This window comes from Macaca mulatta, chromosome 12 (assembly GCF_049350105.2).
Source record: "Macaca mulatta isolate MMU2019108-1 chromosome 12, T2T-MMU8v2.0, whole genome shotgun sequence".
NCBI classification, from domain to species: Eukaryota; Metazoa; Chordata; class Mammalia; order Primates; family Cercopithecidae; genus Macaca; species Macaca mulatta.
The window spans coordinates 123,284,256-123,310,319 of record NC_133417.1 but is presented as its reverse complement, the minus strand read 5'-3'; the positions used below and the strand labels follow the sequence as shown (position 1 = coordinate 123,310,319).

General features: G+C 50.4%; 1 protein-coding gene across 4 annotated transcripts; it reads right to left on the bottom strand.

The window, feature by feature from the left end:
- Positions 1-2,646: 2,646 nt before the first annotated feature.
- On the bottom strand, positions 2,647-25,356 carry RUFY4 (RUN and FYVE domain containing 4). 4 transcript variants are annotated; one of them, XM_077957556.1, is made up of 14 exons: positions 24,976-25,356; positions 24,702-24,800; positions 24,493-24,570; positions 23,411-23,605; positions 23,188-23,294; positions 21,589-21,714; positions 21,203-21,309; positions 20,721-20,864; positions 20,229-20,298; positions 18,365-19,012; positions 17,575-17,681; positions 10,055-10,201; positions 3,934-4,044; positions 2,647-3,344 (listed from the first exon to the last, which is right to left on the bottom strand). In XM_077957556.1, the coding sequence occupies exons 4-14, from the start codon at positions 23,454-23,456 to the stop codon at positions 3,242-3,244; spliced, it is 1,716 nt and encodes a 571-aa protein (XP_077813682.1). In that variant the 5' UTR covers positions 23,457-23,605; positions 24,493-24,570; positions 24,702-24,800; positions 24,976-25,356; the 3' UTR covers positions 2,647-3,241. The 4 variants fall into 4 exon arrangements, with proteins under 4 accessions (XP_077813682.1, XP_077813683.1, XP_077813685.1 ...); XM_077957557.1 differs by lacking the exons at positions 20,229-20,298; positions 21,203-21,309 and having other exon boundaries at positions 24,976-25,101; XM_077957559.1 differs by lacking the exons at positions 2,647-3,344; positions 3,934-4,044; positions 10,055-10,201 and adding an exon at positions 15,886-16,586 and having other exon boundaries at positions 24,976-25,355.
- Positions 25,357-26,064: the final 708 nt, after the last annotated feature.

Here is a 26,064-nt window from a genome sequence, read left to right as displayed (position 1 = left end):
CATAGAAGCTTAACATATTTTTTTTTTGAGCACTGAATGAATTGACAGGTAGGGGAAACTGATGTATGTTGGAGCATCCCAGTGACATCTAATTTAAAGAAATAACTATGTTGCCCCAATTACCCAGGGTATCCCCAGCCTATGAATACAGATGAAGTCACATCAATAGCAACAACCTGGATCACGCTGGCTCAGAGCCCATGTGTTCATGCTGGACTTCAGCCCTGTAATGCGCTCCTCAGGGACTTGGGGGAGTCTATTGGGGTGTCTCCCACAAGCTTCTCTGGGCTTTGCAGTTGCTGGACATGCACCCTAGAGTCACCACTGAAGAAGGATGGGTGCACTTGCAGTGCCAGGCTCTGGGAGGTCTATGGTGATTTTTGTGGATCTCTCTGCTTGAGAGTCCCCAAAGTCTAACAGACTTTTCTGATTTCTTTTTGGAGCTCTGTTGCTCTCCATTGGACTTGGTGCAGACTCTTCAGGGCCAGTGTTGAGCTACATGTTGGTCTTCAGCATTGCTCTTCTTTACCCCAAACAGTGGGAGAAGGTCCAACTCCCCGAGTCCTGGCCGCTGATTCCCGTCTGATGAGTTCTCTTCCAGGAGCAGCCTCCTTGCTCTGTGAAACGGGCTTCAGCCAGTCCCCCTCCCCACCCCGTGAACATCCAATCAATTCATCAGGAAAGTCTGAATTTTGTGCTGGACTTCCTGCTAGAATATGACTTCTTCTGCTATAGTAAGAACCCTGCCCTAGTAAAGACATGTGAGTAAGCCTCATTTCCAGAAAGGGACTGCTGCTCTTTTTTTTTTTTTTTTTTTTTTTGAGACGGAGTCTCGCTCTGCCGCCCAGGCTGGAGTGCAGTGGCCGGATCTCAGCTCACTGCAAGCTCCGCCTCCCGGGTTCACGCCATTCTCCTGCCTCAGCCTCCCGAGTAGTTGGGACTACAGGCGCCCGCCACCGCGCCCGGCTAGTTTTTTGTATTTTTTAGTAGAGACAGGGTTTCACCGTGTTAGCCAGGATGGTCTCGATCTCCTGACCTCGTGATCCGCCCGTCTCGGCCTCCCAAAGTGCTGGGATTACAGGCTTGAGCCACCGCGCCCGGCCAGGACAGCTGCTCTTTAGGGTAGTGGCAATTCTATTGCTCTGCTTGCTCCAGGAGCCCCCCAGTTTCTCCCTTCGCCCTGTTATTGTGTTTGCTAAGCAGAAGTTCTCACCAGCTTTCTAGGGCAGAAACTACTCTTGCAAAACTCTTGCTCCATGTGAAGGTAACGGGATGCAATCTGGGCGGCCTAACCCCGAGAGGCTGTCCAGAGCTCTGGTCAGAGCCACAGGATTGCCCAACAGCTGTGGAGGCTCTAGCAGTGCCTGCAAGGCAGAGCAGATAAGGATAGTGTGAATGCCTGCTGGGGGCCACAGAATGTGTCTTAGAACTGTGTAGGGCAGCTAATCACCTTATCCTAGAGTGTGGTCTGCACCTCTTCTGAAACAGTTATTCTCAGAAGTACCACAATCAGGTGCCGAGTGAATGACCTACACCTTTCATAAGCCTTCTTGGACAATATAGGGGATGTGATCTTATGCCACACTACTACATAGTCCACATCAATGGTCCTTATCAAAAGTCTGGCCAAATGAACGCTGCACAGAGAGTCACCTAGATTCAGCCCTTCCCTCCAGGTGCTCTCAACTTGAGATCAATCAAGAACTATAGTGGTTGGTGGGGAAGGACAAAGAGGCCCAAGTTCTGTGTCTGTGCCTCTTTCCTGCCTTCCAAACCCAGGTGTCCTGGCGGGAGTGGGGTGGGGGCAACAGAAACTCTCACGTAGCGCTGGTGGGAAGGGCCAATGTACAACCTCTTTGGGCAATAGTTTCCGGTTCCTTAAAAGTTAAACATGGCCGGGTGCGGTGGCTCACACCTGTAATCCCAGCACTTTGGGAGGCCAAGGCAGGCAGATCACGAGGTCAGGAGATCGAGACCATCCTGGCTAACACGGTGAAACCCCGTCTCTACTAAAAACACAAACAATTAGCCGGGCATGGTGGCAGGCACCTGTAGTCCCAGCTACTCGGGAGGCTGAGGCAAGAGAATGGCGTGAACCCGGGAGGCGGAGCTTGCAGTGAGTCAAGATCGTACCACTGCACTCCAGCCTGGGCTACAGAGCGAGACTCTGTCTCAAGAAAAAAAAAAAAAAGAAAAAAAAAGTTAAACATAATGACCCATTCATGTCATTCCTAGGTATTTATGTAAAAGAAACAAGTGTATGTCTACACAAGAGAAACATAAGACAAACAAGTGTATGTCAGCAGAGACTCATGTGAATCTTATTTGTAATAGCCTCAAGTTGGAAACAACTCAGATGTCCATCCACAAGTGAATGTAGAGACAAATTGTGGCATATCCATATGGCGGACACCACTCAAAAATAAAATATGTTCCTGATATATGTGGCAACAAGCAGGAATCTCAACATCATGAAGCTGAGCAGAAGAAGGCAGGCAATAAAGAGGGCGTACTGTATGATTTCACTTACATAAAATTCTAGAAAATGTACATTAGCCTGTGGTGACTGAAAGCAGATCAGTGTTTGCCTAGGTATGGAGGGAAAGCAAGGGAGGGAGGCCACAGAGGGGCACAAGGAAACTTTGGGGTGGATAGATATGTTTATGAAGATGGTTCACTGGCGTTTATTAAAATCAAAACTCATCAAATTGTACACTCTGTCATGTTTATCATGCATCAGTAGTACTTCAATAAAACTGTTAAACATAAAAAGAAACACAGCAATACAAACACAGATCCCTGAAGCTGACTCTAGACAAGAAGCTGCGGGAGAGCCCAAGACAGTGCAGGCTTCACTTCTAGTGAATCAGGAAGGGTGGGCACCAGTGCTGGGTGAGTGGGGAGTGTGGAGGAGAAATGTCAGGGCTGCTGGCGTCTTATCTACAGTCATGGATTTGCTGATCCCAGAGGGACTTTAGAGAGGATGGGGCCCGACTCCTAACGTTAGAGAAGAAGCCCTGAGCGCTGAGGGCTTCGCCAAAGTCACCTGGCTCCTTGTGGTAGCTGCAGGGCTGGAACCACTCCCCACACCCTACTCTGTCCACAGAAGTGCTGGTGCCTTAGATCTCCAATGTCTAGAATTTGGACTGGACAAACAAGAGGGCTGGGAAGAGCTACGGGCAGGGAGTGGATTGAGTGGGATGGGCAAGCGGGTGGGAGGCCAGTCGTGGGCTGGTCTTGGTCAGGTGACCTGGGCTTCTCCTCCCTGGGCACAGGGTGGGCAGCAGCGGTCTCTCTTCTTGTAATCTGCAGAGCAAGCGTGGCAGAGCAGGCCTCCGCAGAGCCTGGAAGGCAGAGGCAGGGAAGCCTGGGGTGGCCTCTGCAGCTGGCACTTCCCCAAGTGGGCGCTGAGGTCATGGAGTTCCAGCATCTTCAGGTCCACCTGAGACATCTGTTTCTCATCTCCCAGTGGAATGCCCTTGGTCTGTCTCAAGAGGTCTCCCCTCTCCTGAAGGGTGTCCTGATGCCTGACCCCTCCAGAGCCTCCACCTTCACATGGCAGCTTCTCCTGGTGGCTCACTTTCCTCTCTCTCAAGGCTGGTCCTAGTACTGTGCCCACAGACGAAGGAGGGGGAGCAGCTTACACTGTACAGACGCTCCCTTCCAGATGAGAGGCCCATTTCTTGGTCAGTTCTTGGAGGGGGACCCAATCCTGCCCCCCGGACCCCACTCCTTATCTGACCCTTCTGCTCTTCTCCTTCGTGGCTCTGCTTAGTGTTGGAAGTCAGATGTGGTAGAATGAGTGGCCAGCTGTAAGTGGCCTTTTATAAACACCCAGTTGCTGTGTCCCTCCCTTCCCTGGGGTGGGTGGGGGCTGTCAGCTGGTGGAAACTGGGCTGTCCCAGAGGGAGGAATCTGTGCCCTTCCCTTTACCTGCATGGATACCGCCGGGACAATCGGCCAAAGATCTTGCTACAGGCCACACAGCACCCAGGGGCCATGGAAGAAAGATGCTGGAGCCTCTGCCACAGGCGGTCCTTCTCTCTGATGGGGGATGAAGGTGGGGAGACATAGACAGAGACAGAGATCAAAAGACAGAAATGGGAAATGACTCAGACAGAGAGACAGAGAGGAACAGAGGGAATCACACAGACAGGAAGAGAGAGACAGAGAGGGTGATGGAGGGAATCACATGGACACACAGAGAAATAAAAAGAGATTCAGAGACAGGGACAGAAACAAGAGCAGAGACGCAGAAAGACAGAGACACAGCAATGGAGGGGGATACAAAGATGGACAGAGAAAGATGGTTACTCAGAGAGAGGGGGGCAGAGAGAAGGGGAAAGAGGGAGAGAGAGACAGAGAGAGAGAGAGAGAAAGAGAGAGAGAGAGAGAGAGAGAGAGAGAGAGAGAGGAAGCCAGAGGATTGGAGAGAGACAGAGAGTGACATAGAGAAGTTGAGAGATATATAGAGGGAGAGAGACACACACAGAGAAATAGACACAGAGACAGAGAAAATGGAGACAGAGGGGAAGAGACAGATACGGAGACAGATGGAGAGATAGAGAAAGAGACACAGGGGCCAGAGAAAGACAGAGAGAAATGAAGAGACAGTGAGAGACACATACAAGAGATCAGAATGCGTCTGACACCTGGCCTCCTCTTCGCCCAAAATAACCTTGACCCATGATTTAAGGATCCATTATTTAAGCACAAAGGAGTGCTCCCTGATCACAGAGCCCCCTGGGGTTTCTTGCTCCAGACACTTACAGCACATGTTGCCTACTGTCTCTTATCTGGCACTTAGTACAAACTGCCTTGGTATTTATTTACGTGTATGCCCTTGCAAAACTGATTTCACTGCCTTTTTTTTTTTTTGCGAGAGCATCTAACTCTGTTGCCCAGGCTGGAGTTCAGTAGCATGATCACAGCTCACTGCAGCCTTGACCTCCCGGGCTCAGGTGATCCTTACACTTTAGCCTTCCAAGTAGCTGGGACTATAGGTGTGTGACTGGCTAATTTTTTGTAGAGCTGGGGTTTCGACATGTTGCCCAGACTGGTCTTGAACCCTGCCTCAACCTCCTAAAGTGTTGGGATTACAGGCATGAACCACCATGCCCTGCCTTCACTCCCTTTTGAAAGGATATTTAGGAAGAAGGGTTCTTTTAAATTTGTATCAAAATAATACATACACGTGATTTAAAAATAAAATCATACAAAAGTGCTCATATCAAAACACCTCCCTCTCTCGTTCTCAGTGGCAAACCATTTCTGACATCGTTTTGCTTTCTCTCCTTGAAATTGCTTCCATATTTAAGTAATATGCTCCTTTATCTCCTTCTTTGTTTACCAATAGAGAACATTCTCTATAGAGCTCCGTCCTTTGGTATCAGAGGATTTAGCTTATTTATTACCATCCTCACTAACTCACCATCCTCACATTGTTATATTCCTGTTTTTAGTTCCTCTATTGGCTACTATTGTAATTTTTTTCTTTTTTTTTGAGACAGAGTCTTTCTCTGTCACCCAGGCTAGAGTGCTGTGGCATGATTTTGGCTAACTGCAACCTCCGCCTCCTGGGTTCAAGTGATTCTCCTGCCTTAGCCTCCCAAGTAGCTGGGATTACAGGCATGTGCCACCATGCCTGGCTAGTTTTTATATTTTTAGTAGAGATGGGGTTTCAGCATGTTGGCCAGGCTGGTCTCAAACTCCTGACCTCAGCCTTGGCCTTCCAAAGTGCTGGGATGACAGACATGAGCCACCGTGCCCAGGCTACCATTGTAATTTTTACAGAATATACTCACATATTTATTTCTTCATCTACTAACTATAGGTAGTATCCTTATGACTCCTATTCTGTAATATGATGATGCCAGCATCTCTTCCTTTCAACTCACCTCTTTCCTCCACCTTCTAACTTGCCATCTGTTCTCACAGCATCCAGAATGGTAGCCACTACCCCACATGTGGCTATTTACATTTAATTTAATTAAAATATTAATACATAAAATAAAAACTTTAGTTCCTTAGTTGCACCAGCTCAATATTTCAAGTGCTTCGTCTCTACATGTGACTACCAGCTACCATACTGGACAGCATAAATATACAACCTTTATAGAACATTCTATTGGATTCTATTCTATACATAATATTGTTAAGGTGGTAGCATTTACGCTCTGTTTCTATAATTACATAATTGCTTTCTGTGCTTTGCTTTTAAGTTGATTCTAACATTGAAAAAATTAATGAATAATATTTACATTATTAGATAATATATATACATATTTCTTCCCAACAAGCTAAGATACCTTCTATAACATTTTCCTTCTTGGAAGGCTTTTGGTTTTCTGGGAGTTTTTAATTGCCTTTCTTTTTTCCTTGCATTACTTGCCTTTAACATATTATTTTCCTCCCAATTCTTCATCATTTCAGGTGTTCTCTTGATTCCCTTTCTCCCCAGATACCTTCCTCCTGCGTCCTTGGTCCTTCTGCTACAGTCTGGACTGACTGCTCCCTGGGCTTGCTGCCCACTTGTCATCTTGGGAATTCCCTTTTCTTCTCTCCTAGGCTAAAGCAATTTTTTTTTTCCTGAATTCCACATCTTCTCCTTTCTTGGCTTACTTCCTTGTTTTTCTGGAGCACATCCTCAACTAACTTCCTATGAAAGGCTATGTGGGAGGTAAATTTTCTGAAATCTGTCTATGTGAAAATGTCTTTACTCCACCACCTCCCCCACTTCATTCATGGTTTGTCTGGAAACAAGATTCTAGGGCAAAAGTCAGTTTTTCTCAGAACTTAAAAAGAATTGCACCATAGACTGTTTACATGATTTCTACTTCTTTTATAGGTGATCTGTCTTTTTTTTCTAGACAATCTTAGGACATTCTCCTTATCTGTTTTACTGAAATTTCATAATGATGTATCTGTGGGCTTTGTTTTGTTTGTCAATTCTTTGCTCAGTGAAATCTTCAAATCTGAAGATCTGTGTCCATCAGAGCTGGGGAATTCTCTCACATCTTAATTTTTGCTATGTTTCATTTGTTTCTCTCCTCACAGTTAGAAAGGACATTGGAATTCAGAGACTGATTATCTGTATGTTTAATTATTTCTCTCCTGACTCCCATCTCTCTATGCTTTTTACTCTACTTTCTAAGAGGCTGCCTCATCTTTCTCTTCTAATCATTTTAGTGAATAGAGAAAAATTCAGTGATCATAATTTTAATTTAATTTTTAATTTCCAAGAATGTTTCTCTTTTGACAGATGCTTTTTATAGCATCCTGTTTCATGGAAGATGGATCTTTTTCCTTTGTTTATCTTCATCTCTTCCCTTTATGTTCTAGACTCTCCTCAAATATCTGGGGATCCTTGGTTGTCATTTTATGTGTAAGAAAGAGGCAATAAAAGCTGTTTAGAGCTCTGAATAGTGGACAGGAATGGTTGACTAGTGGCTTCCCTTTAGTGGGGACTGGGCAGGGAGCTACCTGCTACAACCAGACACCCAAATGCCAGGACAAACTGGTCTTTTATTTGGGGCACTTAAATTCCTTTAGTGAAGGATATTTTGGTCGTTTGCTTGGGAGATACGCCCCTGAGTGCTGGATATTCTGCATGTGAGGAGGCAGGCAGAAGGCAGCAGGTATGGACTGTTCTTTCTAATGACTTTATCTCTCATCTCACTTCTGCCATCTGTGGCTCTGGGATCTCTGGGTCCTGCAAAAAACTTGGGCTTCACACAGTATCCACTTCTCCATCCATTTTCCAGCTTCTGGAAATTAGTTGAAATCTCTCCTCTGTGGTTAGCTCCTCCACTTTTCTCTCCGTTTTAGGTTTTAGTCTTTTATAGTCATTTTAGAGAAATTTCAGGATGGAGAATAGATAAGATGTGGGCAGTCCACCATCCTGACGCAGAAGTCAACCTTGGTGGCTATTTTTTTTCCTTTTTCTTTTCGTTTTTTGCTTAGGGTTGTATTTTCCATAAGCTTCTTCCAGGGACATTGTATTACATAGTTTAATGTTTCCTGCCTGAGAACCTGTGATTAATCACCTTTGCACTGGGAAACTAGTGCTGATGAACTAGTATATTTTCTTTGGATGGGAAGTGAGATTTAGTCACTCTGTCTTTCCCTTTTTGATCCTGCTACCAATATGCTCAGTGCTGAGTTCTAATGCTAACCCTAATCCCAACACTTTGGGGGATATATACTTTTTGTTTTCTATTACATGTTCCATTTAATTTTCTTTCTTTCTTTTTTTTTTTTGAGATGGAGTTTCACTCTTGTCGCTCAGGCTGGAGTGCAGTGGCATGATCTCGGCTCACTGCAACCTCCGCCTCCTGGGTTCAAGTGATTCTCCTGCCTCAGCCTCCTGAGTAGCAGGGATTACAGGTGCCCGCTAACACGCCCAATTAATTTTTGTATTTTTAGTAGAGACAGGGTTTCACCATGTTGGTCAGGCTGGTCTCAAACTCATGAACTCAGGTGATTCACCCACCTTGCCCTCCTAAAGTGCTGGGATTACAGGCCTGTGAGGCACTGCACCCGGCCATGTTCCATTTAATTTTCTAGTTTTCTTTAACAATCACGTATATATGTCTTTTATTGTTGGCTATCTTAAATTATTTCATGAGGTCAATACTTCACTTTTTATATCTCTCTTCCTCCAAATTGACAGTAAATCCTTTGGAGGAACTATTCCTTAAATTATTGTTTGTCCTTTCCAAGTTGATGTCTCCTTTTTCTCACCCTTAATACCATTTGGATATTGTGTAAGAGGATTTAGTTCTAAATGACCCCTCACCTGAAATCCTAGCACTTTGGGAGGCCGAGCTGGGTGGATTGATTGAGGTCAGGAGTTCAAGACCAGCCTGACCAACATGGTGAAATCCTTTCTCTACCAAAAATACAAAAATTAGCCCAGCATGGTGGCACGCACCTGTAGTCCCAGCTACTTGGAAGGCTGAGGCAGGAGAATCACTTGAATCCGGGAGGTAGAGGTTGCAGTGAGCTGAGATGGCGCCACTGCACTCCAGCCTGGGTGACAGAGCTAGACTCTGTTAAAAAAAAAAAAAAAGACCCCTTAGCAACCTTCCAATTTTAATGGAACCTGAGTCCTCTGGTCTCCTGTTTCCTGAACTGTATGAGAGGATAACATATGTATGTGAACTCTCTACCCAACTAAAGGGCAGGAATTATGCTTTCCGCATCTTCCCTGTCTCTCAGTGAGCTTAGTGGTTTGGAGCTGACCCTGGTGAGCCCAGCCTCTGGAACCTAGGACAGCTGACCCAGGGCAGGTCCACAGGCCCAGGGCCTGACGAAGTCCCGTGGGCAGGTAGGTGTAGGACACGTGATCACCTCTGGGTTCTCCCTGGTGTCTTTTTCCTCCTTCTCCCAATTCCTTCTCAACCCATGGTTCTTTTTTCCTCCCTAACCTCAGTAGGTGTGTGTATGTGGGAGTGGGTCCGGGTGGTGGTGTGCATTATTGTCAGGGGACTCTATACAATTAATATGCTATGTGTCCTAGGTGACCAAGTCTGCCTTTTTTTTTTTTTTTTTTTAAATGGAGTCTCGCTCTGTTCCCTAGGCTGGAGTGCAGTGGTGTGATCTTGGCTCACTGCAACTTCTGCCTTCTGGGCTCAAGTGATTCTCTTGCCTCAGCCTCCCAAGTAGCTGGGACTACAGGCACGCGCCACCATGCCCGGCTAATTTTTGTATTTTTAGTATAGATGTGGTTTCACTGCATTGCACTGCATTGGCTAGGTTGGTCTTGAACACCCGACCTCATGATCCGCCCACCTCGGCCTTCCAAAGTACTGGGATTACAGGTGTGAGCCACTGCACCCGGCCAAGTCTGTCTTATTTCTGACCCTCAGTTTCCTTTTCTGTAAAATGGGGATAACAGCAGGGAGTGGCTAAAAGAAACAGAAGAGTTAGCATATGTAAAAGTTCTAGAACCCTGCTTGGGAGCTGTGAGTGGAGTAGAATTCTCATGCTCCGGGCTCCACATTCCTTACCGTTCCCCCATCTGTCTCCCCTTTCCCACTGTCCCCGTCCTTACTGGATCAGTTCCAACACCCGCCTCTTCATGGCCTGGACCAAGTCCCGCTGCCCTCCAAGCTCCTCCTGGTACATGGCGTCCCGCCTCTCAGCCTCCTGTTGCTTCTGCTCCAGCTGTGCCTGCAGCTCGGCTCTCTCTTCCTGACACCTGGGTACAGAAGGAAGACTAAGTTCTCAGGGGGCAAAACTCAGCCTTTGTGCCTGAGCTAGGCTGGGCCTCTGCCGGATAGGGAGCCCATGGGAGACACTGGTGATGCCCCCAGTAGCTGAAGTCCACACACATACACACACACACAACAATACACACCACACCACACACAAAATGCACACACATAATACAATATAACACAAGAGACATAACACCCAACAGAACACCTATATACAATACACACAACACACACAACCCCCACACATTGTAACACACACAATACTACACACAACACATACACACAATGCATATACACAACACAATGACAACACACAATATAACACATACACACAACTCAACATATACACAACACAACACAAATGTAGCCCATACGCATAACAGCATTCACACAAAAACACAACACATATACACAACACAAAACACAATACAACACACACAATGTACTCACACAATACCACACATAACAACAGATACAACACCCAACAGAACACATATACACAACACACACAACATATACACACAAGACAATACACACAACACAACAACCCCTATATATCATAACACACACAATACAACACACGGCACACACACAACACATATAGACAATGCAACAAATACACAACACACAGTATAACACATACACACAACTCAATATATGCACAACACACATGTAACCCATACACATAACACAACACACAAACACAACATATATGCACAACACACATATAACACATACTACACAGCATACACAGACACAGCACACTACATACACGTTCATAATGCACACGTAACAACACATTGTACACACCACACAATCACAATCACACAACACAATGCACGTGCATAACATGCACACACAACACATGCAATACAACACAAAATGCAACACAGCATATACACAACACATAGCACACACATCTACAACACAACACACGCCCTAATACACACAAGGTATAACAGAACACATATACACAACACAGAAGACACACAACGCTACACGCATATAATTTATACATATAATACAATACATACACACACCACGACACACCACATATCACAACATATATAACGCACACACAATACAATACACACAACACATACATAATGCACACACCACACACATAAACAGAACACAAACAACACAACATATAAACACACACTTGCACAACACATACAACAGACATCCATAAGGCAGACACACAACTCAACATGCACACAATGTGTGTGCGTTTACACACATACATACAATGCACACACCACACACTGAACTGCACACTGTGTGTTGCCTGACACCTACGAACTGACTCCTCACCAACTATTTAGAGAAATGAAAACAGGGCCCTGCCCTGAGTGTTCCTTTAGAGGGAGGGGATGAGCCAACATTTCCTCCTCCCGGCTTTGTTTTCAAACATTTCCATTTCAAATGTAACTTTCTTGAAAGGTGTGTTCACTATCATGGCTGCTCTCTGGAGGGAAGGCAGATACCTGGGAACCCAGGCTGGATGGTCGGTGCCCAGCTGGAAATAATTGTGTGTGGAAGGGGAACAGTGAAGGATTTAGAGCGATTTTTTGCTTTAAAATATTTTTTAAAAAGTTATGTTACATTGTCTTTTCAATTAAAAAGAAATAGTAAAAATATGGCTTTCCTAAATTTGTTTTAGTTTTGGGCTTGGTAGCGTCTCAGTTCCACTCTTGGTTTTTCTTTTTGTCTGTAGTGGTTTTCTGAAAAATTCCAAGAAGACCACTGGACTGGAAATAAAAAAGACCTGGTCCCAGGGCCCAGCCTCTGGCTCGGTTGGGAGGCCCCTGGCTCAGCTGGGAGGGCGTTGCAATGGCAGACGGCACGGGTGAGAGTCCCGGTGCTCAGGGTGCATGTACGTGTCTGTGCCGGTGTGTGTCCTGGGGCTTGAGCGTGTTTGAGTGGAAGAGGCTTGCAAGGGGCTTGACAATGAATTGAACATGCAATTTTAAAACACCCCCTTTTAGCATGTTGCAGGGAAGAAAGTTGGGTGGGCCGTGACATCAAACTGTTAGCAGCCCAGCCACTGACATTCCAGAGTTCAGTCACTGCAACCCCAAGAGCGTTCTGGTGCTCAGGCACGGAGCAGGGCCATGTTTTTAATTTTAATGAACATTCTAGTCTTTTGGCATCTCATTTCTTAGCTGCTGACTTTAATTTTCCCGAGCCAGTTTACTTGCCCTGTGATCCTGGGCCCTTAATGTGATCACCGTGGTGTGTGCATGTGTCTCTTGGGTGGGAGAGAACACTTACTTAGCACCTACTGTGTGCCAGGGGATGTTTAGGTGCCAGGAATAAAGCAGAGCCTATGGATCTTACAGTGTTTGCGGCAGGGGTAAAATAAATGATAGACTCGTAAAATAACTAAACTAAGTGCTACGACAGAGACAAAGGAGAGGCTGAGACAGAGACCACGGAAGGCTCTTGGAGAGGCTCCTCAGACAAGGTGAAATGGAAGCTGAACTAGAAGATGAAAAATCAGCAATGTAGAGCCAGGCGTGGGCACATGCAAAGGTCTGCAAGTTGGAAAGAGCTGAGCTTGTTTGAGGAACTGAAAGACGAATGATTCTGGGCTGCCACAAAGGGCAGTGGGGGGCTGGGAAGGCAGGAGAGGAGTGGGGAGGTGGGCAGGACCTGAGCTGTCTGCCAGTGGCCCAGGAAAAGTGGATGTTAATCTCAGTGAAATGGGGAGCCCTGAAGTATTTTAATCAGGGAGTGATGGATACTTCTAGCACATGAGGGGACATGGAAGGGGAATTAGTTTACTGAGCACTTACTATATGCCAGGCCCAAGCTTAGTGTTTTATGGCCCCATTCATTTAGTTTTCACAATTTTAAGAGACAGATAATATAATCCTCATTTTACAAGAGAGAAGAGTAGAACCTCAGAGAGGGGGTGACACTTGCCCAGGGTCACACAGCTTGATGAGTGGAGGGAGCAGAAATCTGGACACAGACCAGCCCAGATCAAAACTCTTTTGCCTCCCTACACCTTCATCCAGGTAAAGCCTTGATCACCAGTGATTCCTGGCACCGGTGCCAAGTGGGCAGCAGGTGGGAGGGAGGGAGGGAAGGATGCTGATGGAGTCTGGCAGGCCTCAAAGGAGCTCAGTGCTGCTGTGCAGGGGTTGGGGGGACATGTGACATCTGCCTAGTTCCCCATCCTGAGGACCTCTTCAGCTGATGCTTGTCCTAATTTCTTTTGCTCGAGGTCTTACTCCCAGTGCAGAGGACACCCACCTGCTTGGAAAGATTGCGTCACGAGCATCTGAGCTGGGAGGAGGAACCTTAGCCATCCCACCGTCTCGTTTTGCAAATCAGGGACCTGAGACCCAGAGAGGGCAGGCCACTGTCCCCAGGGGCCCACAGCCAGAAAGCTGTGAGGTGGGTGTTGGAAGCTCCATGTCTCAGCCCAAAGTCCATTTTCACAGCCCCAAGGGCCTGCCCTGGGCCTGCCGCCTTCAGGTCGGCTGTGGCTCACCTCTGCCCCCAGTCTGTGCTCTGCGTGGGACTTCTACCACCCTTCCACTGTCCTCCATACCACAGCCTGAGTGAGCCTTTAAATACAGAAGTCAGACGGAGAAACGTCCCTGCTCTAAACCCTGCCCCAGCCTCTGGTAGCACAAAGAAGAATTCCAGCGCCTCACTCTGCCTTTGAGGCCCCTGCCTCCGGCTCTGCCCCTCTCTCCTCTGCTCAGCCATACCCCGTATGCATTTGGCCTGCCTGTCCACAAACGCATGTCTTCTGGCCATTCCTCTGGCCACAGCACTTCTCACTAATATTTGAACAGTCCAGTCTCTCATGTGGTTGGGGCTTCTGCTCAAACGTCACCTCAGAGAGGACTTCCTGGCCCCTAGCCTGAATGACTATCCTGTCTTTGTCTGCGCCCTTCCCTGCCTTTGTTTCCCTAGCATCTATCCAATGGCCATTGGATCTGTTTACCTGCCTGCCATTGGATTGCTATCTGTTTATCTGTTTGCCATTGGATTGCTATCTGTTTATCTGTCCCAGGTCTTCTAGAGCAGGCTGGGCCAGGTTTGTTCACCACACCTGCTCATGGCCACTGTGGAAGCATAATAAATGTCCATGGAATGAATGGGTCCCTCAGCACTTCTATTCTCTGTGTTGAGGAACTCATCGCCAGCTTGATGCCCATGGGCTCCTTTCTTGGGAGTGAGCTTTGTCCTTAGCTCCCTGGGTCCCAGGCATCGGGGTAGCACATCCTCTTCTGAGCCTCAGGATCAGCTTTACTCACCATCCTTACTCTGAGGACTCCAGGATCGATCTCCCAGCCCACACTTCCCTCCTGAGTTCCACACTCAGTTGCTTGTCCAGCGGTCCTTGTCTAACATGTCTAACAGGTGTCTCAAACATAACATGTTCAAAACCAAGCTCTGACTTTCCCCACAAACCTGCCCTCCCACAGCCCGCATGCTTCAGTTAACAGTGACTCTAGCTTTCCAGCTGATCAGGTCGAAAAGCTCAGAGTCATTCTCAACTTCTGTCTTTCTTTCAGACCGCATATCCAATTCCTCAGGAAGTTCTACTTCACACTTCATCCAAAGCCCAGCAGCTTCTCCTTGCTCCATGCTGCCAGCCCAGTCTGAGCACCCCCACTCTCCCTTGTGCGGTAGGGTCCTCACTGGACTCTCTGTGTTCAGCTTGCCTGCTAACAGGCCAACTCCAAGGGGCCTTTAAAACACACATGAAGCCGGCCACCGTGGCTCATGCCTGTAATCTCTACACTTTGGGAGGCCAAGGTGGGTGGATCACCTGAAGTCAGGAGTTTGAGTCCAGCCTGGCCAACATGACGAAACCCCATCTCTACTAAAAATACAAAAAAATTAGCTGGCTATGGTTGCGGGCGTCTGTAATCCCAGCTACTCAGGAGGTTGAGGCAGGAGAATCACTTGAACCCAGGAGGCAGAGGTTGTGGTGAGCCGAGATGGCATCCCTGCACTCCAGCCTAGGCAGCAAGAGCGAAACTCTGTCTCAAAAACAAAAACAAAAACAAAACCACAAAACCACCAACAACAAAAAACATGTCAGCCTCTAACAGGCTGATCTATAGAGGAAGTGGACTGGCGTTGCCTAGAGCTGGGAAAGGAATGAGGAATGGCTGCTAATGGGTACAGGGTTTCTCTTTGGGGAGATGGAAATGTTCTGAAATTGATTGAGGTGGTGGATGCATAACTCTTGAATATACTAAAAACCATTTAATTGTTAAGCATTTGAAAAAGCATATAAACATCTTTTTGACATTAAAAAAAGTCAAGTCCCTCTCCTGCTCTGAGCCCTCAGTGGCTCCCATCTTCCTCTGAGTCAAAGTCAAGGCCCTTCCGATGACCTCGCAGACTCTCTCTAACCTGCCTCCTTGGCTCACCTGACCTTTTCCCACATCCTCTCCCTCCTTCACTCTACTGGGGCCCGGAAGGCGTCCTTGATGTTCCTAGAAGCTGCCCTGCCCGTCCCCCATCAGGGCCTTTGTTTTTGCTGTCCCCGCGGCCTGGAACATTCTACCGAATGGTCAAAGGGCTCGATCCTCACTTCCTTCAGGTCTTTAGATCAATGTCACCTTTTCAGGGAGGTCTTCCCTGGCCATGTTACCTTATTAAAATGTAAAATACCACACCAACACGTCCCGTTCCTCTTGTCTGCTTTATGTCTTCTTCTTATAACTTATTCCAATCTGACATCCTAGGTACTTCACTTGCTAATCACATTTATTGCTTCACCCCACTAGAATGCGAGCTCCACGAAGGCAGGTGTTTGGCCTGTTTTGTCTGTGAGAGGATTTCCCGTACCTAGGACAGGCCTGGCTCAGAGTGGGTGCACAGAGTGTTTGTGGAATGACTGAATGATGAGTGACAGGTGGCCGGAGCACTGTGGTCTGTGAGACAGGGCCCCCAGCAAAGGGAGCAGCCAGGGCCAGGCCGTATCTCTACAACCTCCCAGCTGCTCCTCCTAGCTTGTCTTGATCCCTTGAAGACTCTCGTGTGGGCAGAACCCCCATGGTCATTTGGGCCCTGAATCATGGAAACCTTTGCTGACCACACCGTGGGCTCAGCTGAGTGTGGAGTGGGAGGAGCCCGAGGGGCCCTTTTGGGTTGATTTCTGGGCTCCTGGGCCTCTCTCCCCTGCGAAGCAGAGAGTCAGCAGGCTTCCCAGTGATTCAGGCTGAATCACAGCTACTCAGGCCCTGCTGGAGTCTGACTGGTGTCTGTTGGACCTGGGGCAGGTGTTAGCCATGTGGGAGGGAGAGACAGGGGCAGGTGGGCAGACCGAGGCACCCGGAGACCACAGGAGACAGACACAGAGAGGCTGATTCAGGCCACGGAAGATCTCTGCAGGGAGAAGAGACTTTAACAAATACGTTATGGGCTGGGTGTGCTGGCTCATGCCTATAACCCTAGCACTTTGGAAGGCTGAAGCTTGAGCCTAGGAATCTGAGGCCAGTCTGCGCCATGTAGTAAGACCTTGTCTCTACAAAAAGAGAGAGAGAGAGAAACTGAGACCTGAGAGACTGAGGACTGAGGGGCATGGTAGAGACAGACAGCGTGCTGTGGGCCCCTGGGGTCAATGTGATGACGGAAGATGAAGACACTGGATGGTGAGAGACACTGAGCAAGAGAAACGGAGAGACTGAAGTGCAGGCACCTGACATGCTGCCTGAGCCAGGCGTCTGAGCTCACTGATTCTGGAGTCAGCCGCAGGCTTTGAATCTCAGCTCCCCTGCTAACTAGCCAATGGTGGGTGAATTGTGCAGCATCTTTGAGCTTCAGCTTCCTCCTCTATAAAATGGGGGTTCTATAGAACTCATCTCATAAGGGTGTTATGCAGAAACACCTACAGCAGGGCCCAGGACATAGTAAATGCTCAGTAAATGATAGCTATGATTATGTGAGGGTGAGAGGTGGCGTAACAGGAAAAAGCAAATGAGACACAAAGAAACCGAGTAAAAGAGGGAGACAGAAAGAGATGCGGGAAAGAAGCCCAGTGGAGTAGGGAGGCAGAGGGTGGAAAAGAGAGAGGAGCTGCCCAGGGGAGGCAGCAGAGGGAGGCAGGGGTGAGGGTGGGAGGGAAGCAGGCCAGGAGGTGGGGCCTCTCCTGGGGCTGCTCTGGGAGGCCTATGAGAAAGGGATGCACAGGGGAGGGAGGGTGGAGCCCTGGGATCAGGAGCAATGCCCTACAGGCCTCAGATCCCAAAGGTGTGCCCAGCCCAGGGTGTGGTACACAGGAGGTTCTCACAAGACCTCACTGACTTGACCGTGACTGACAGCAGGACTCAGGGAGCACCTCCCGGTGCCCTGTGCTGTTGGTTGCCAAGGTTACCTGCTGAGCTGCTCCCGAAGTGCCTGCAACTCCCCCTCCTGCTTCCTCAGCAGCTGCTCCTGGTGCTGGGCCTGCTCCTCGGCCTTCTGGAGCCCAAGTCTGAGGCTCTGGGGATTGGAAGGAGGGGAGGAGGAGGCTGAAGGAGAAGGACAGAGACCCCAACACCGGGGCTGACCTGAACAACATTCCCGAGAGATCCCAGGCCATGCCCTGGCAGGGCTGGGGACAGTGCTGGGAGCTGTGATGCCTGACTCTGTCCTAGGCCTTACTTCTGGGTGAGGCTGGGCCACTGTTTCTTCCTTCACTGAAGGGTGGAAGTTGTAAACTCAGAAACTTGCAAGTTCCTGGGTGGAAGCTGAAGGAAGGCTTGGTGACAATCTTGAGTGACCTCCAGGAGAAGCATCTACCACAGGAGCAACTAGGTGGGCTCTGCAACAGTAGAACTTAGATTTGGGGACGAGACCTACCATCATGAGGTTATGGAACTGGAGAGGAAGTGACTGCCTGGAAGAACTGTTGGGAAGGGATCTCAAACTCCAATGCTACTGGGGCTGGGTAAGAAGTATTGCCGAATAAAGTGGGTCTAGCGTGAGGCAATAGGGAGATGTGGGGACTGTGGTGACCTGAAGAATGCATGGCTTTCAAAGGCATTCCCAAATAATAATCCTGAGTGGGCCAATAAAAATTGATCCATGGGAGGGAATGGTCCCAGGCTACCATTTCAGACCCTCATCTGTGGGCCAGGTCAGAGAGGGGAGAATAACCAGGTATGGAGCTCAACTGTTCTCACCTTGATCTCGTCCTGCAGGGACACCTCGGCTTGCTCCTCCCTTCTGGCCACAAGGGTAACTTCTGTTTGCACTTGTGGATTCTCCATGGTAGAGTCTTCCTTTGTTGTGAGTCCCTGAAGGACCCAGGGCTCCCCCAGGATGCTAGAGTCCCCCGATCCCTGCCTGCTCCCTGATACTGTTCCCGCTATGGTCCCTCTGGGGCTGGGCATCAGCAGCCTCTGGACATGACTCCACTCTGGTTCCTTTTCATGAGTCTCCTCTGTTGTTCTCTGACCCTCTGCACCCAGCAGAACCCCTGTGCCCTCAGCCTCCATCCCTATCACCTCCTTCTGAGTGTCCATAGCCCCCTTCCCCTGTCCCTGGGTGCTGGGTGTTGAGTTCCCCAGGAACATCTCAATCCATGGGGTTCCTTCCTCCTGGTCTAGTTGAAGCTCCTCTTCTTCTGGTTCCCACATACTCTGGGGGTACCTATGTCTCCTGGAATTTCCCCCCTTCTTTTCCAAAAAGAAAGGAAGATGCCTTTGCTGCTGGGACCTGGGCAGCCCTGCCAGCTGCTGTCCACTGGGTGCATCTTGCAGACAGACAGCTTGATTGGTGTGTGAGTCCTCAATCTGGACATTTTCGGGCCTTCCATATGCAGCTGGGATCTGTGGAGAGGACCCCAAACCAGTCATCCCTCTCAGCACCAATTCACTGACCTGGTGCGTGGGAGAGGCCACAGTGCTGATCTAATGGGCTTGCTAAATAGATAGGTACCAGGTCCTCTCACTGGAAACTTTGATTTATCAAACCCCAAATCTGACTTTTAGCAACACCCAGGTGATCTGAGTGCCATGCTTTGGTCTGGTGAGGGACAGCGGTACATCCTGATGTCCTTCTCTCCCTTTCTCCTGTCCGCATCCTTCTCCTTTCTGCACCTGGGTCTTGGGTATTGATCTGGCTCCCCCTAAGTTCCACCCACCCCTTTCCTTTAATTCTTCGCCCTGAACTACACTTCGTGTTTCAGTTTTTTCATCTGCAAAATGGGAATGATAATATCCGGTTTTAGGGTTGTGATGAAATCTTGACTAGACCAACACTCAGCTAAGAGCAACTTCTCAAGAAGCCTTCTCTGTGCTCCCATGTTCCTCTGTTCATTTCTGTGTCACTTACACTGAACTCATATATTGCAATGCTTTTCTTTATGATCTGTCTCCAAGAAGAGACCCTGAACTTTTCAGACCAGAGAACTAATAGTATCTGTACCCAGTGCCTGGAAGCTGGTGGGGGTGCAAAATGTGCTTGTGGGATGATGATAACAACAATGAAGGTGATCACACGGTGCCATGAGGGGAGCGTGTAGCCAGGAGCCCTGTGCAGTGCTGGATGTGAGTTGCCTCAGTGCATCCTCACAATATCCCTATGGGGCAGGACAAGTAACTTGTTCAAGAACCATAGTTTGTAAGGGGTGGGGCTGGAATTCGACCAGGCAACCTGGGTCTTTAGTCGCTTCTTGAACTGAACTGAGTTGTTTGTCTATTGTCCAGTGCAGGGGACTCAGCAGAGGGCATCTCTCTCATCTGTTTCCTGAAGCTTTCAGTGGCCTGCCCCCCTTGGAACTTTCTCCTCCTCTGGGCCCAGCGGCTCCGGCAGAGGGTGCTAGAGTTCCCTTTCTCTCCCAGTGTCCCCACCCCAGGAATAGGAGCCCTCTCCTCCTCTGCTTCTCCCCAGGCCCCTGCTCCACACACTGGCCTCTTGCTCTGTCTGTCCAGTTGGGTCAGGGCTCTCTGTACACTCAGAGGGGGAAGCTCAGTTACTACGCAAACTGGGGACGCCAAGGAGATGGGGAAGAGGCAACTCAGAGTGAAGGCGGGGCAGGGGCACCTTCTTTGGGGCATCTTTGGTTTTTCTGGGTCTCCTTCCCTGGGTTTGGGTGGAACTGGAGCAGCGTGACCTGAAAGTGAAAGAGGCAGGGGGACCCTGGGCTTCTCTTCGGTGGTGGGCTTGGCCCTCAGATGGAGGGTATCCCATCTTTCCACTCGCCCATTCATCCCATGACACTTCCCCCTTCCTGCCCACCCACCCTCATGCATCCCATCCTGCATTCATTTCCCTCCCAGCATCCTGCTATCCATTCATCCTCCAGCCCGCCACCTCAACCACCCAGGAAGTCGTTAGTGAGTGCGTATTCTAGGCTGCATTATGCCATGAATTTGCACTGGGAACATCGAAGTCTAGAAGGATCCAAAGTCATGGAGCAAAAGGAGGCAGAGACAGACGGGGCTGGGGGCCGAGGGCTTGGGGCTCGCCTGGGACCCTTGGTGGCCATGGGATCAGGTGTCAAAAGAAACTTCCCTCCTGGCCGCACCCACTCACTCTGAGAACATGGGCCAGGCTCCATCCAGGTCTGGCTGCTGGAGGTCCAATTCGAAGGCCACCCCATTGAGAGCATAGAGAGAGTCCAGGATGTCTTCTTGGCGTTCTGGGCAGAGCAGAGGGCTGCGGGGTCCATACCATTCCCTGTGTTAACAGTGATCAGAACCTTTGGCCTTTGACCCTGGGGCTATTTCCCTCGACCCCAACCACCCCCACCCCAGCTCAACCTCAACACCGTCATGAGGCTGGTCCCCAGTCAGAGTCGTGGCCCTTCAGGAGCAGGAGGCCCAAGAACCCTGATGCTGCCAGGACGCCTGGGTTCCAACCTCCCTCTGCCTTTTCTCCCTTAATTTTTCCTTCATGACTCTCATCGTAACGGTCCTTGATAGAAAGCCATCCATGGGGGGTGAAGGAGGGCTCTTTTACAAAGGAGGGAAAGTGGCTCAGATGGCATTGGCAGGAGGATGTCCCAGCAGCCCCACCTGGTGAGCTCTGGGTTTAGGAGGCAGAGCTGCAGGGCCTCAGCCAGCTGCCCACGGGCCAGGCAGAAGCGGATGAAGGCACGGCCTTTCCCCAGAGGGGTCTTCAACTGCAGAGTGCACAGGGGCAGAAGGGGGGGTGGTATTAGGACAGAGGGTGCCCAGGAAACACAGAGGGAGGGGACTGGAAGTGCTGGGCAATGGGAAGGGTGTGGGGGGACCTGAGGCCATGGGAGGAAAAGGGTGTCTGGAGGGGTGCTGCGGGCAGGGTTTAGGAGACATGCGGAGCAAGTGAGCGGTCTATGGTCGGTAGAGCAGGATGTGGGAGAAGGAGCAGGCCTATGTCCACCCCCACCCTGTCAGCTTTCTCGCTGCCTGGCCCTGGATACCTTGTCCTGGGAACGGACAAAGTGGATTGGCTCCATGTCCACCCGCTGCCGTCGTAGGGCAGTGCAGAGAAAGTCCCAGTAATCTTTCCGAGGCCCCAGGAAGCTCTTCTGCTCTTTCTGGTCAAACTAGAACCAAAATGAGGCAAAGAAAGTGTAGAAATGCTTCCCCCTAGAACACACCCTGCATTCTAGCGTGCTGAGGGGACACCTGCTGGAAGAGAGGGCTCCTGCAGACACACCCGGCATCCCGACCGAGCCCTGTCCTTACTGGCTGTGTGACCATGAGCAAGGTGTTTGACCTCCCTGAGCCTCAGTGTTCTCATTCATTCATTCATTCAGAGGTCCTTATTGAGCACTGACTATGTTCCAGGCCCTGTTCTATGTTCTGGGGATACAGCTATGAACAAATTGACTTCATGGAGCTTACATCTCGACAGGAGAGTTAAGACAACAAACAGATGAGATAAGTAAAGCATCGAGTATGTTAGATAGTGATGACTGCTACGGAGAAAAAAATAAAGCAGGAAAGAGAATGGAAAATGTGGTGGGTGTATGTGTGGTGCGTGGTGTGTGTGGCAGGTGTGTTGAAAATCTAGGGTGTCCAGAAAAGCCTTCTAGCGCCAGGCGCGGTGGCTCAAACCTGTAATCCCAGCACTTTGGGAGGTCGAGACGGGCGGATCATGAGGTCAGGAGATGGAGACCATACTGGCTAACACGGTGAAACCCCGTCTCTACTAAAAAAAAATACAAAAAACTAGCCAGGCGAGGTGGCGGGTGCCTGTAGTCCCAGCTACTCGGGAGGCTAAGGCAGGAGAATGGTGTGAACCCGGGAGGCGGAGCTTGCAGTGAGCTGAGATGGCGCCACTGCACTCCAGCCTGGGGGACAGAGCGAGACTCCATCTCAAAAAAAAAAAAAACAAAAACACAAAAACCCAAACAAAAAAAGAAAAGCCTTCTAGCTTGAAGGAGCTGAGAAAGTGTGCTGTGCATTCCAGTGGAAGAGCATTTTAGGTAGAGGGGAGAGCACGTGCAAAGGCCCCGAGGCAGGAGCATGCCTGGTGTGCTCCAGGAAGATCCAAGAGGCCAGGAGAGCTGGAGTGCAGCAGATGAGTGGCAGGCTGGCAAGAGATGAAGTCAGAGAAGTAGGAAGGTGTGTGTTGGGGTGTTGGGGGGTGGACATCAAGCAACTCAGAGGGTGAGAGTGAGGATTGCACAAAGCCAGGCATATAGAGGCCAAAGCCTGACGCATAGCAAGTGTTCAATAAAAGCTGGTGCTGGTCATAGTTGGGGCTCTGAGTAGCAGCAGGAAGGGCCAGTCCTAGGACATCCATGCCTCTGAAGCTTTAAACAGTGGTGGCTACCCCCAGGTCTGTGTCCCGCCCCAAGGCCCAGGTCCCTTCCAGCCCCACTTTGCCTCACCTCGCTTCTCAGGCTGCAGTGACAGCCTCCAAGAGTGAGGTCAGGTGTCAGGAGGGAGAGGGAAATGGCATAGTGCATGGTAAGGAATGGGACTGTGGCTCCTCCCTTGTTTTCCAGGAATGTCCTGCCAGTTGTCTGGGTCTGGGGAGAAGGATGGGGAGGGGGAGGAGAAGGTCCCACCTGTAGCAGCAGCTCCAGGCAGCCACAGAGTCTGTACAGCTCGGCACTGGTATCCGTCACTGGCCCCTGCCCATCCCCATAGCCCTGGAGGATGGCAGAGACGGCAGCTGCAGGGAGGATGGCAGGCGTCAGGCATCGAGTAGCGAGGCCCCTGAGGGAGGGGCTCCCAGACCCTGACTTCTCCCGCGACTCAGTCCCAGAACATCTCTCAGGACACACTCACCTCTTAGGTCTTTGGTGATCTTGAGGATGGCTGCCTCTTCTGCCATGGGTACTTGAAAATGATGTGATTCCTTCCGACTTGGATGTGAGCCCAGGAAGGACCCTTGGCCTCACTGCCCAGCTCTCTCCTTACATAAAGCAGTATGCAGAGACTATAGAGGGGACGTGACTTATCTCGGGTGACACAGCAAGTTACCTAGTGGGGGGAAAATCCCAGCACTGTCTTGTAGGCCAGCGTGTGAAGATGATGGTGTGGTCTCCACCGATTGAGCAGTCCCTGGGTGACACTGTACTAACACTTGATGCCCTTGCCCCATTCAATCCCCACATCATCCTGGAGGTTATTAACTCCATTTCAGACCAGGACAAACAGGGAGTTGGAGAGGGTAAGTCTTTTATTTAACATCACAGAGGTACCCAGGATTTGAACTCAGGTCTGTGTGCCCATAGGGCCTGTGCTGTGGGTCCTGACTTGGTGTAAGTGACCCCGTGAACACTCATGCTATGTGGACACTAGGCTGGGGGTGTCCCCTCCTCCATGGGGTGTCCTCAGCCTTGCCCAGGTACTCATCCTCCTCGAGACACCCACTCATTGTTTCCTGGGCCCCAGCTGAGTGGAAAATGTGTGTTCTTTGAGGAGAGGGTGCAGAAGTAAAGCATGGCCCCAGGGCTGGGGCTGAGCATATGCTGCGTGTGTGCGGAGCAGGGCGCCTGGTTTTAATACTGCTTTTCTCTCCAGGGGGATCTCATCCTCTTCTCCTCTCGATGGGTCCTGGGGCCCAGAGAGGGACACTGTGGCCCCGACAGCTGGTGGCCTTATTCTGAGATCCTAGTCAAGACCAGGTATGGAGTGGAAAACCCAGGTGTCCTGCCTCCCAGGCTGTGGCCGCTGGAGTTTGGAGTGGGGTGGCAGTGGTGCAGCAGTGGGACACAGTGGAGGGGAGGGGAAAGGGAAACGGAGGTAAATGAGGGAGGTGGGTGGGACATGGGATTTAGGGAGGATGGGGTCAGGAGTCCAGAGACCTGGGTCTCCAGCCTGGCCTGGCTACGCACTCACTGTGTGATCTCGGGCAAATCACTCACCTTCCTTGAGCCTCAGTTTCCCCACCTGTAGACCAAGGATTGGACTGATGGTCTCGGCAGCTTCTTCCAGCCCAGATCCTGTGTGAAATCCATGAACGGCTCCATGTGTCTCCTCCTCTCCCTCCTCTCTGCCACGCATTTATCTTCCCTGGCTCCTGGTATCACTCCCCTTCTGTCCCCGTAAATTCCAGGGTCCCCCTGCTACTCACCCAGGAGAGCCTGGCTGGCTGGGGTACGAGAGCGCGGCTCTGCTGCCTGAGTCCGTCCCTAGTGACGGTGCCTTGCAGAGCTGTCCCAGGATTTACAGCCTGGGAAGAAGTGACTCAGTCTCAGCCCAGCAGCCTGGAGGGGGAACCTGGCTCACAGCGGTGGGGGAACCGAAGACGCTGCAGGGAAGAAGTGGTAGAGGCAGGATCCAGGGCACTGGGGCAGAATAGTGAGATGGGAAATGGGTCCTCTCAGGCCAGCCTGGGGTAGAGTCACCTGTTGGCCAAATGAGGGCTGATCCATTGTCGTTAGTGGGACTGCTGCTAGTTTCCTTTTCGTTTTCAGCACTTGCTCCTGCTTTTCTTCCTTCTCGCCACCAGGGGGCAGAGGGAGGCCGTGGAGCTCCGCAGCCGCTGTTCCTGTGGTTGTCTCTTCCGTGTTGTTTGGTTGGGCTGTGAGGCGGCGCTCCAGGGTGGGGAGGAGAGGGCGAGGTTCCCACCACGCTCCTCCTTCCTCTCTCCACCTTAGTGAGCTGAGCGGTCCCTGTGAGTGCTGGTCACCAGTGCCGCCCCCCCAGTCCTGGTCCCATTCCTAAAAGGATGGATGTGAGACCACCAGTGAGATCCTGTGCCCAGTAATGGGCCAGGCGGGTTTCCCAGGTGGGCTAGCGCCCCTATCCGCCCCGCGGCTGTACTCTGCCTTGTTAACGCTGGGATGTTTCCATGCGGAGTCCTCGTTTCTGCAGGCTGGGCTGCTCCAGGGGCTAGTACTGGGGCAAAGGAGCAGGGGCCTGGGAGGACGGCTGTTTTCACAGACCCCAAGAACCGCATCTAAAAACCAGCACAAGGGATGCCCCAGCCCGTCTGCCCTCTCCTCTGTTCCTATATCCCTCATGCAGAGGCTGCAGCCCCCATCTCTGTCTCCTGTATCACGTCCCTGTCTCCTGTCCCTGTCTCCCGTCCCTGTCTTTCCCTCATTCCTTCCCTTTCTCTGTTCTCTGCGTCTCACTGTGCACCCTTGGTCTCTTTCTTGCCCTCCCAATTCAGTCTGTCTGAAGCCCTGTCCGGGTCCCTGCCCCTGCCGTCCTCCAGCCCCCTGCCCTCCTCCAGCCCCCTGCCTCCCTCCAGTCCTCTGCCCGTCTCTAGGCCCCTGCCCTCCTCCAGTCCCCTGCCCTCCTCCAGTCCCCTGCCCTCCTCCAGTCCCCTGCCCTCCTCCAGTCCCCTGCCCTCCTCCAGTCCCCTGCCCTCCTCCAGTCCCCTGCCGTCCTCCAGTCCTCTGCCCTCCTCCAGTCCCCTGTCCTCCTTCAGCCCTCTGCCCTCCTTTGGCCCCCTGTCCTCCGGTCTCCCTTTGTCACTTGCCATGAGG

What these genes read in the sequence shown, in the direction of transcription:
- RUFY4 (XM_077957556.1), bottom strand. Translation starts at nt 23,456, where the DNA reads ATGGCAGAAGAGGCAGCCATCCTCAAGATCACCAAAGACCTAAGAG. An exon ending in GCCTGGAGCTGCTGCTACAG is followed by an intron (nt 21,715 to 23,187) that starts GTGGGACCTTCT and finishes TTTTGGTTCTAG; the next exon opens with TTTGACCAGAAAGAGCAGAA. An exon ending in CCCTGCAGGACGAGATCAAG is followed by an intron (nt 17,682 to 18,364) that starts GTGAGAACAGTT and finishes TCCAATCCCCAG; the next exon opens with AGCCTCAGACTTGGGCTCCA.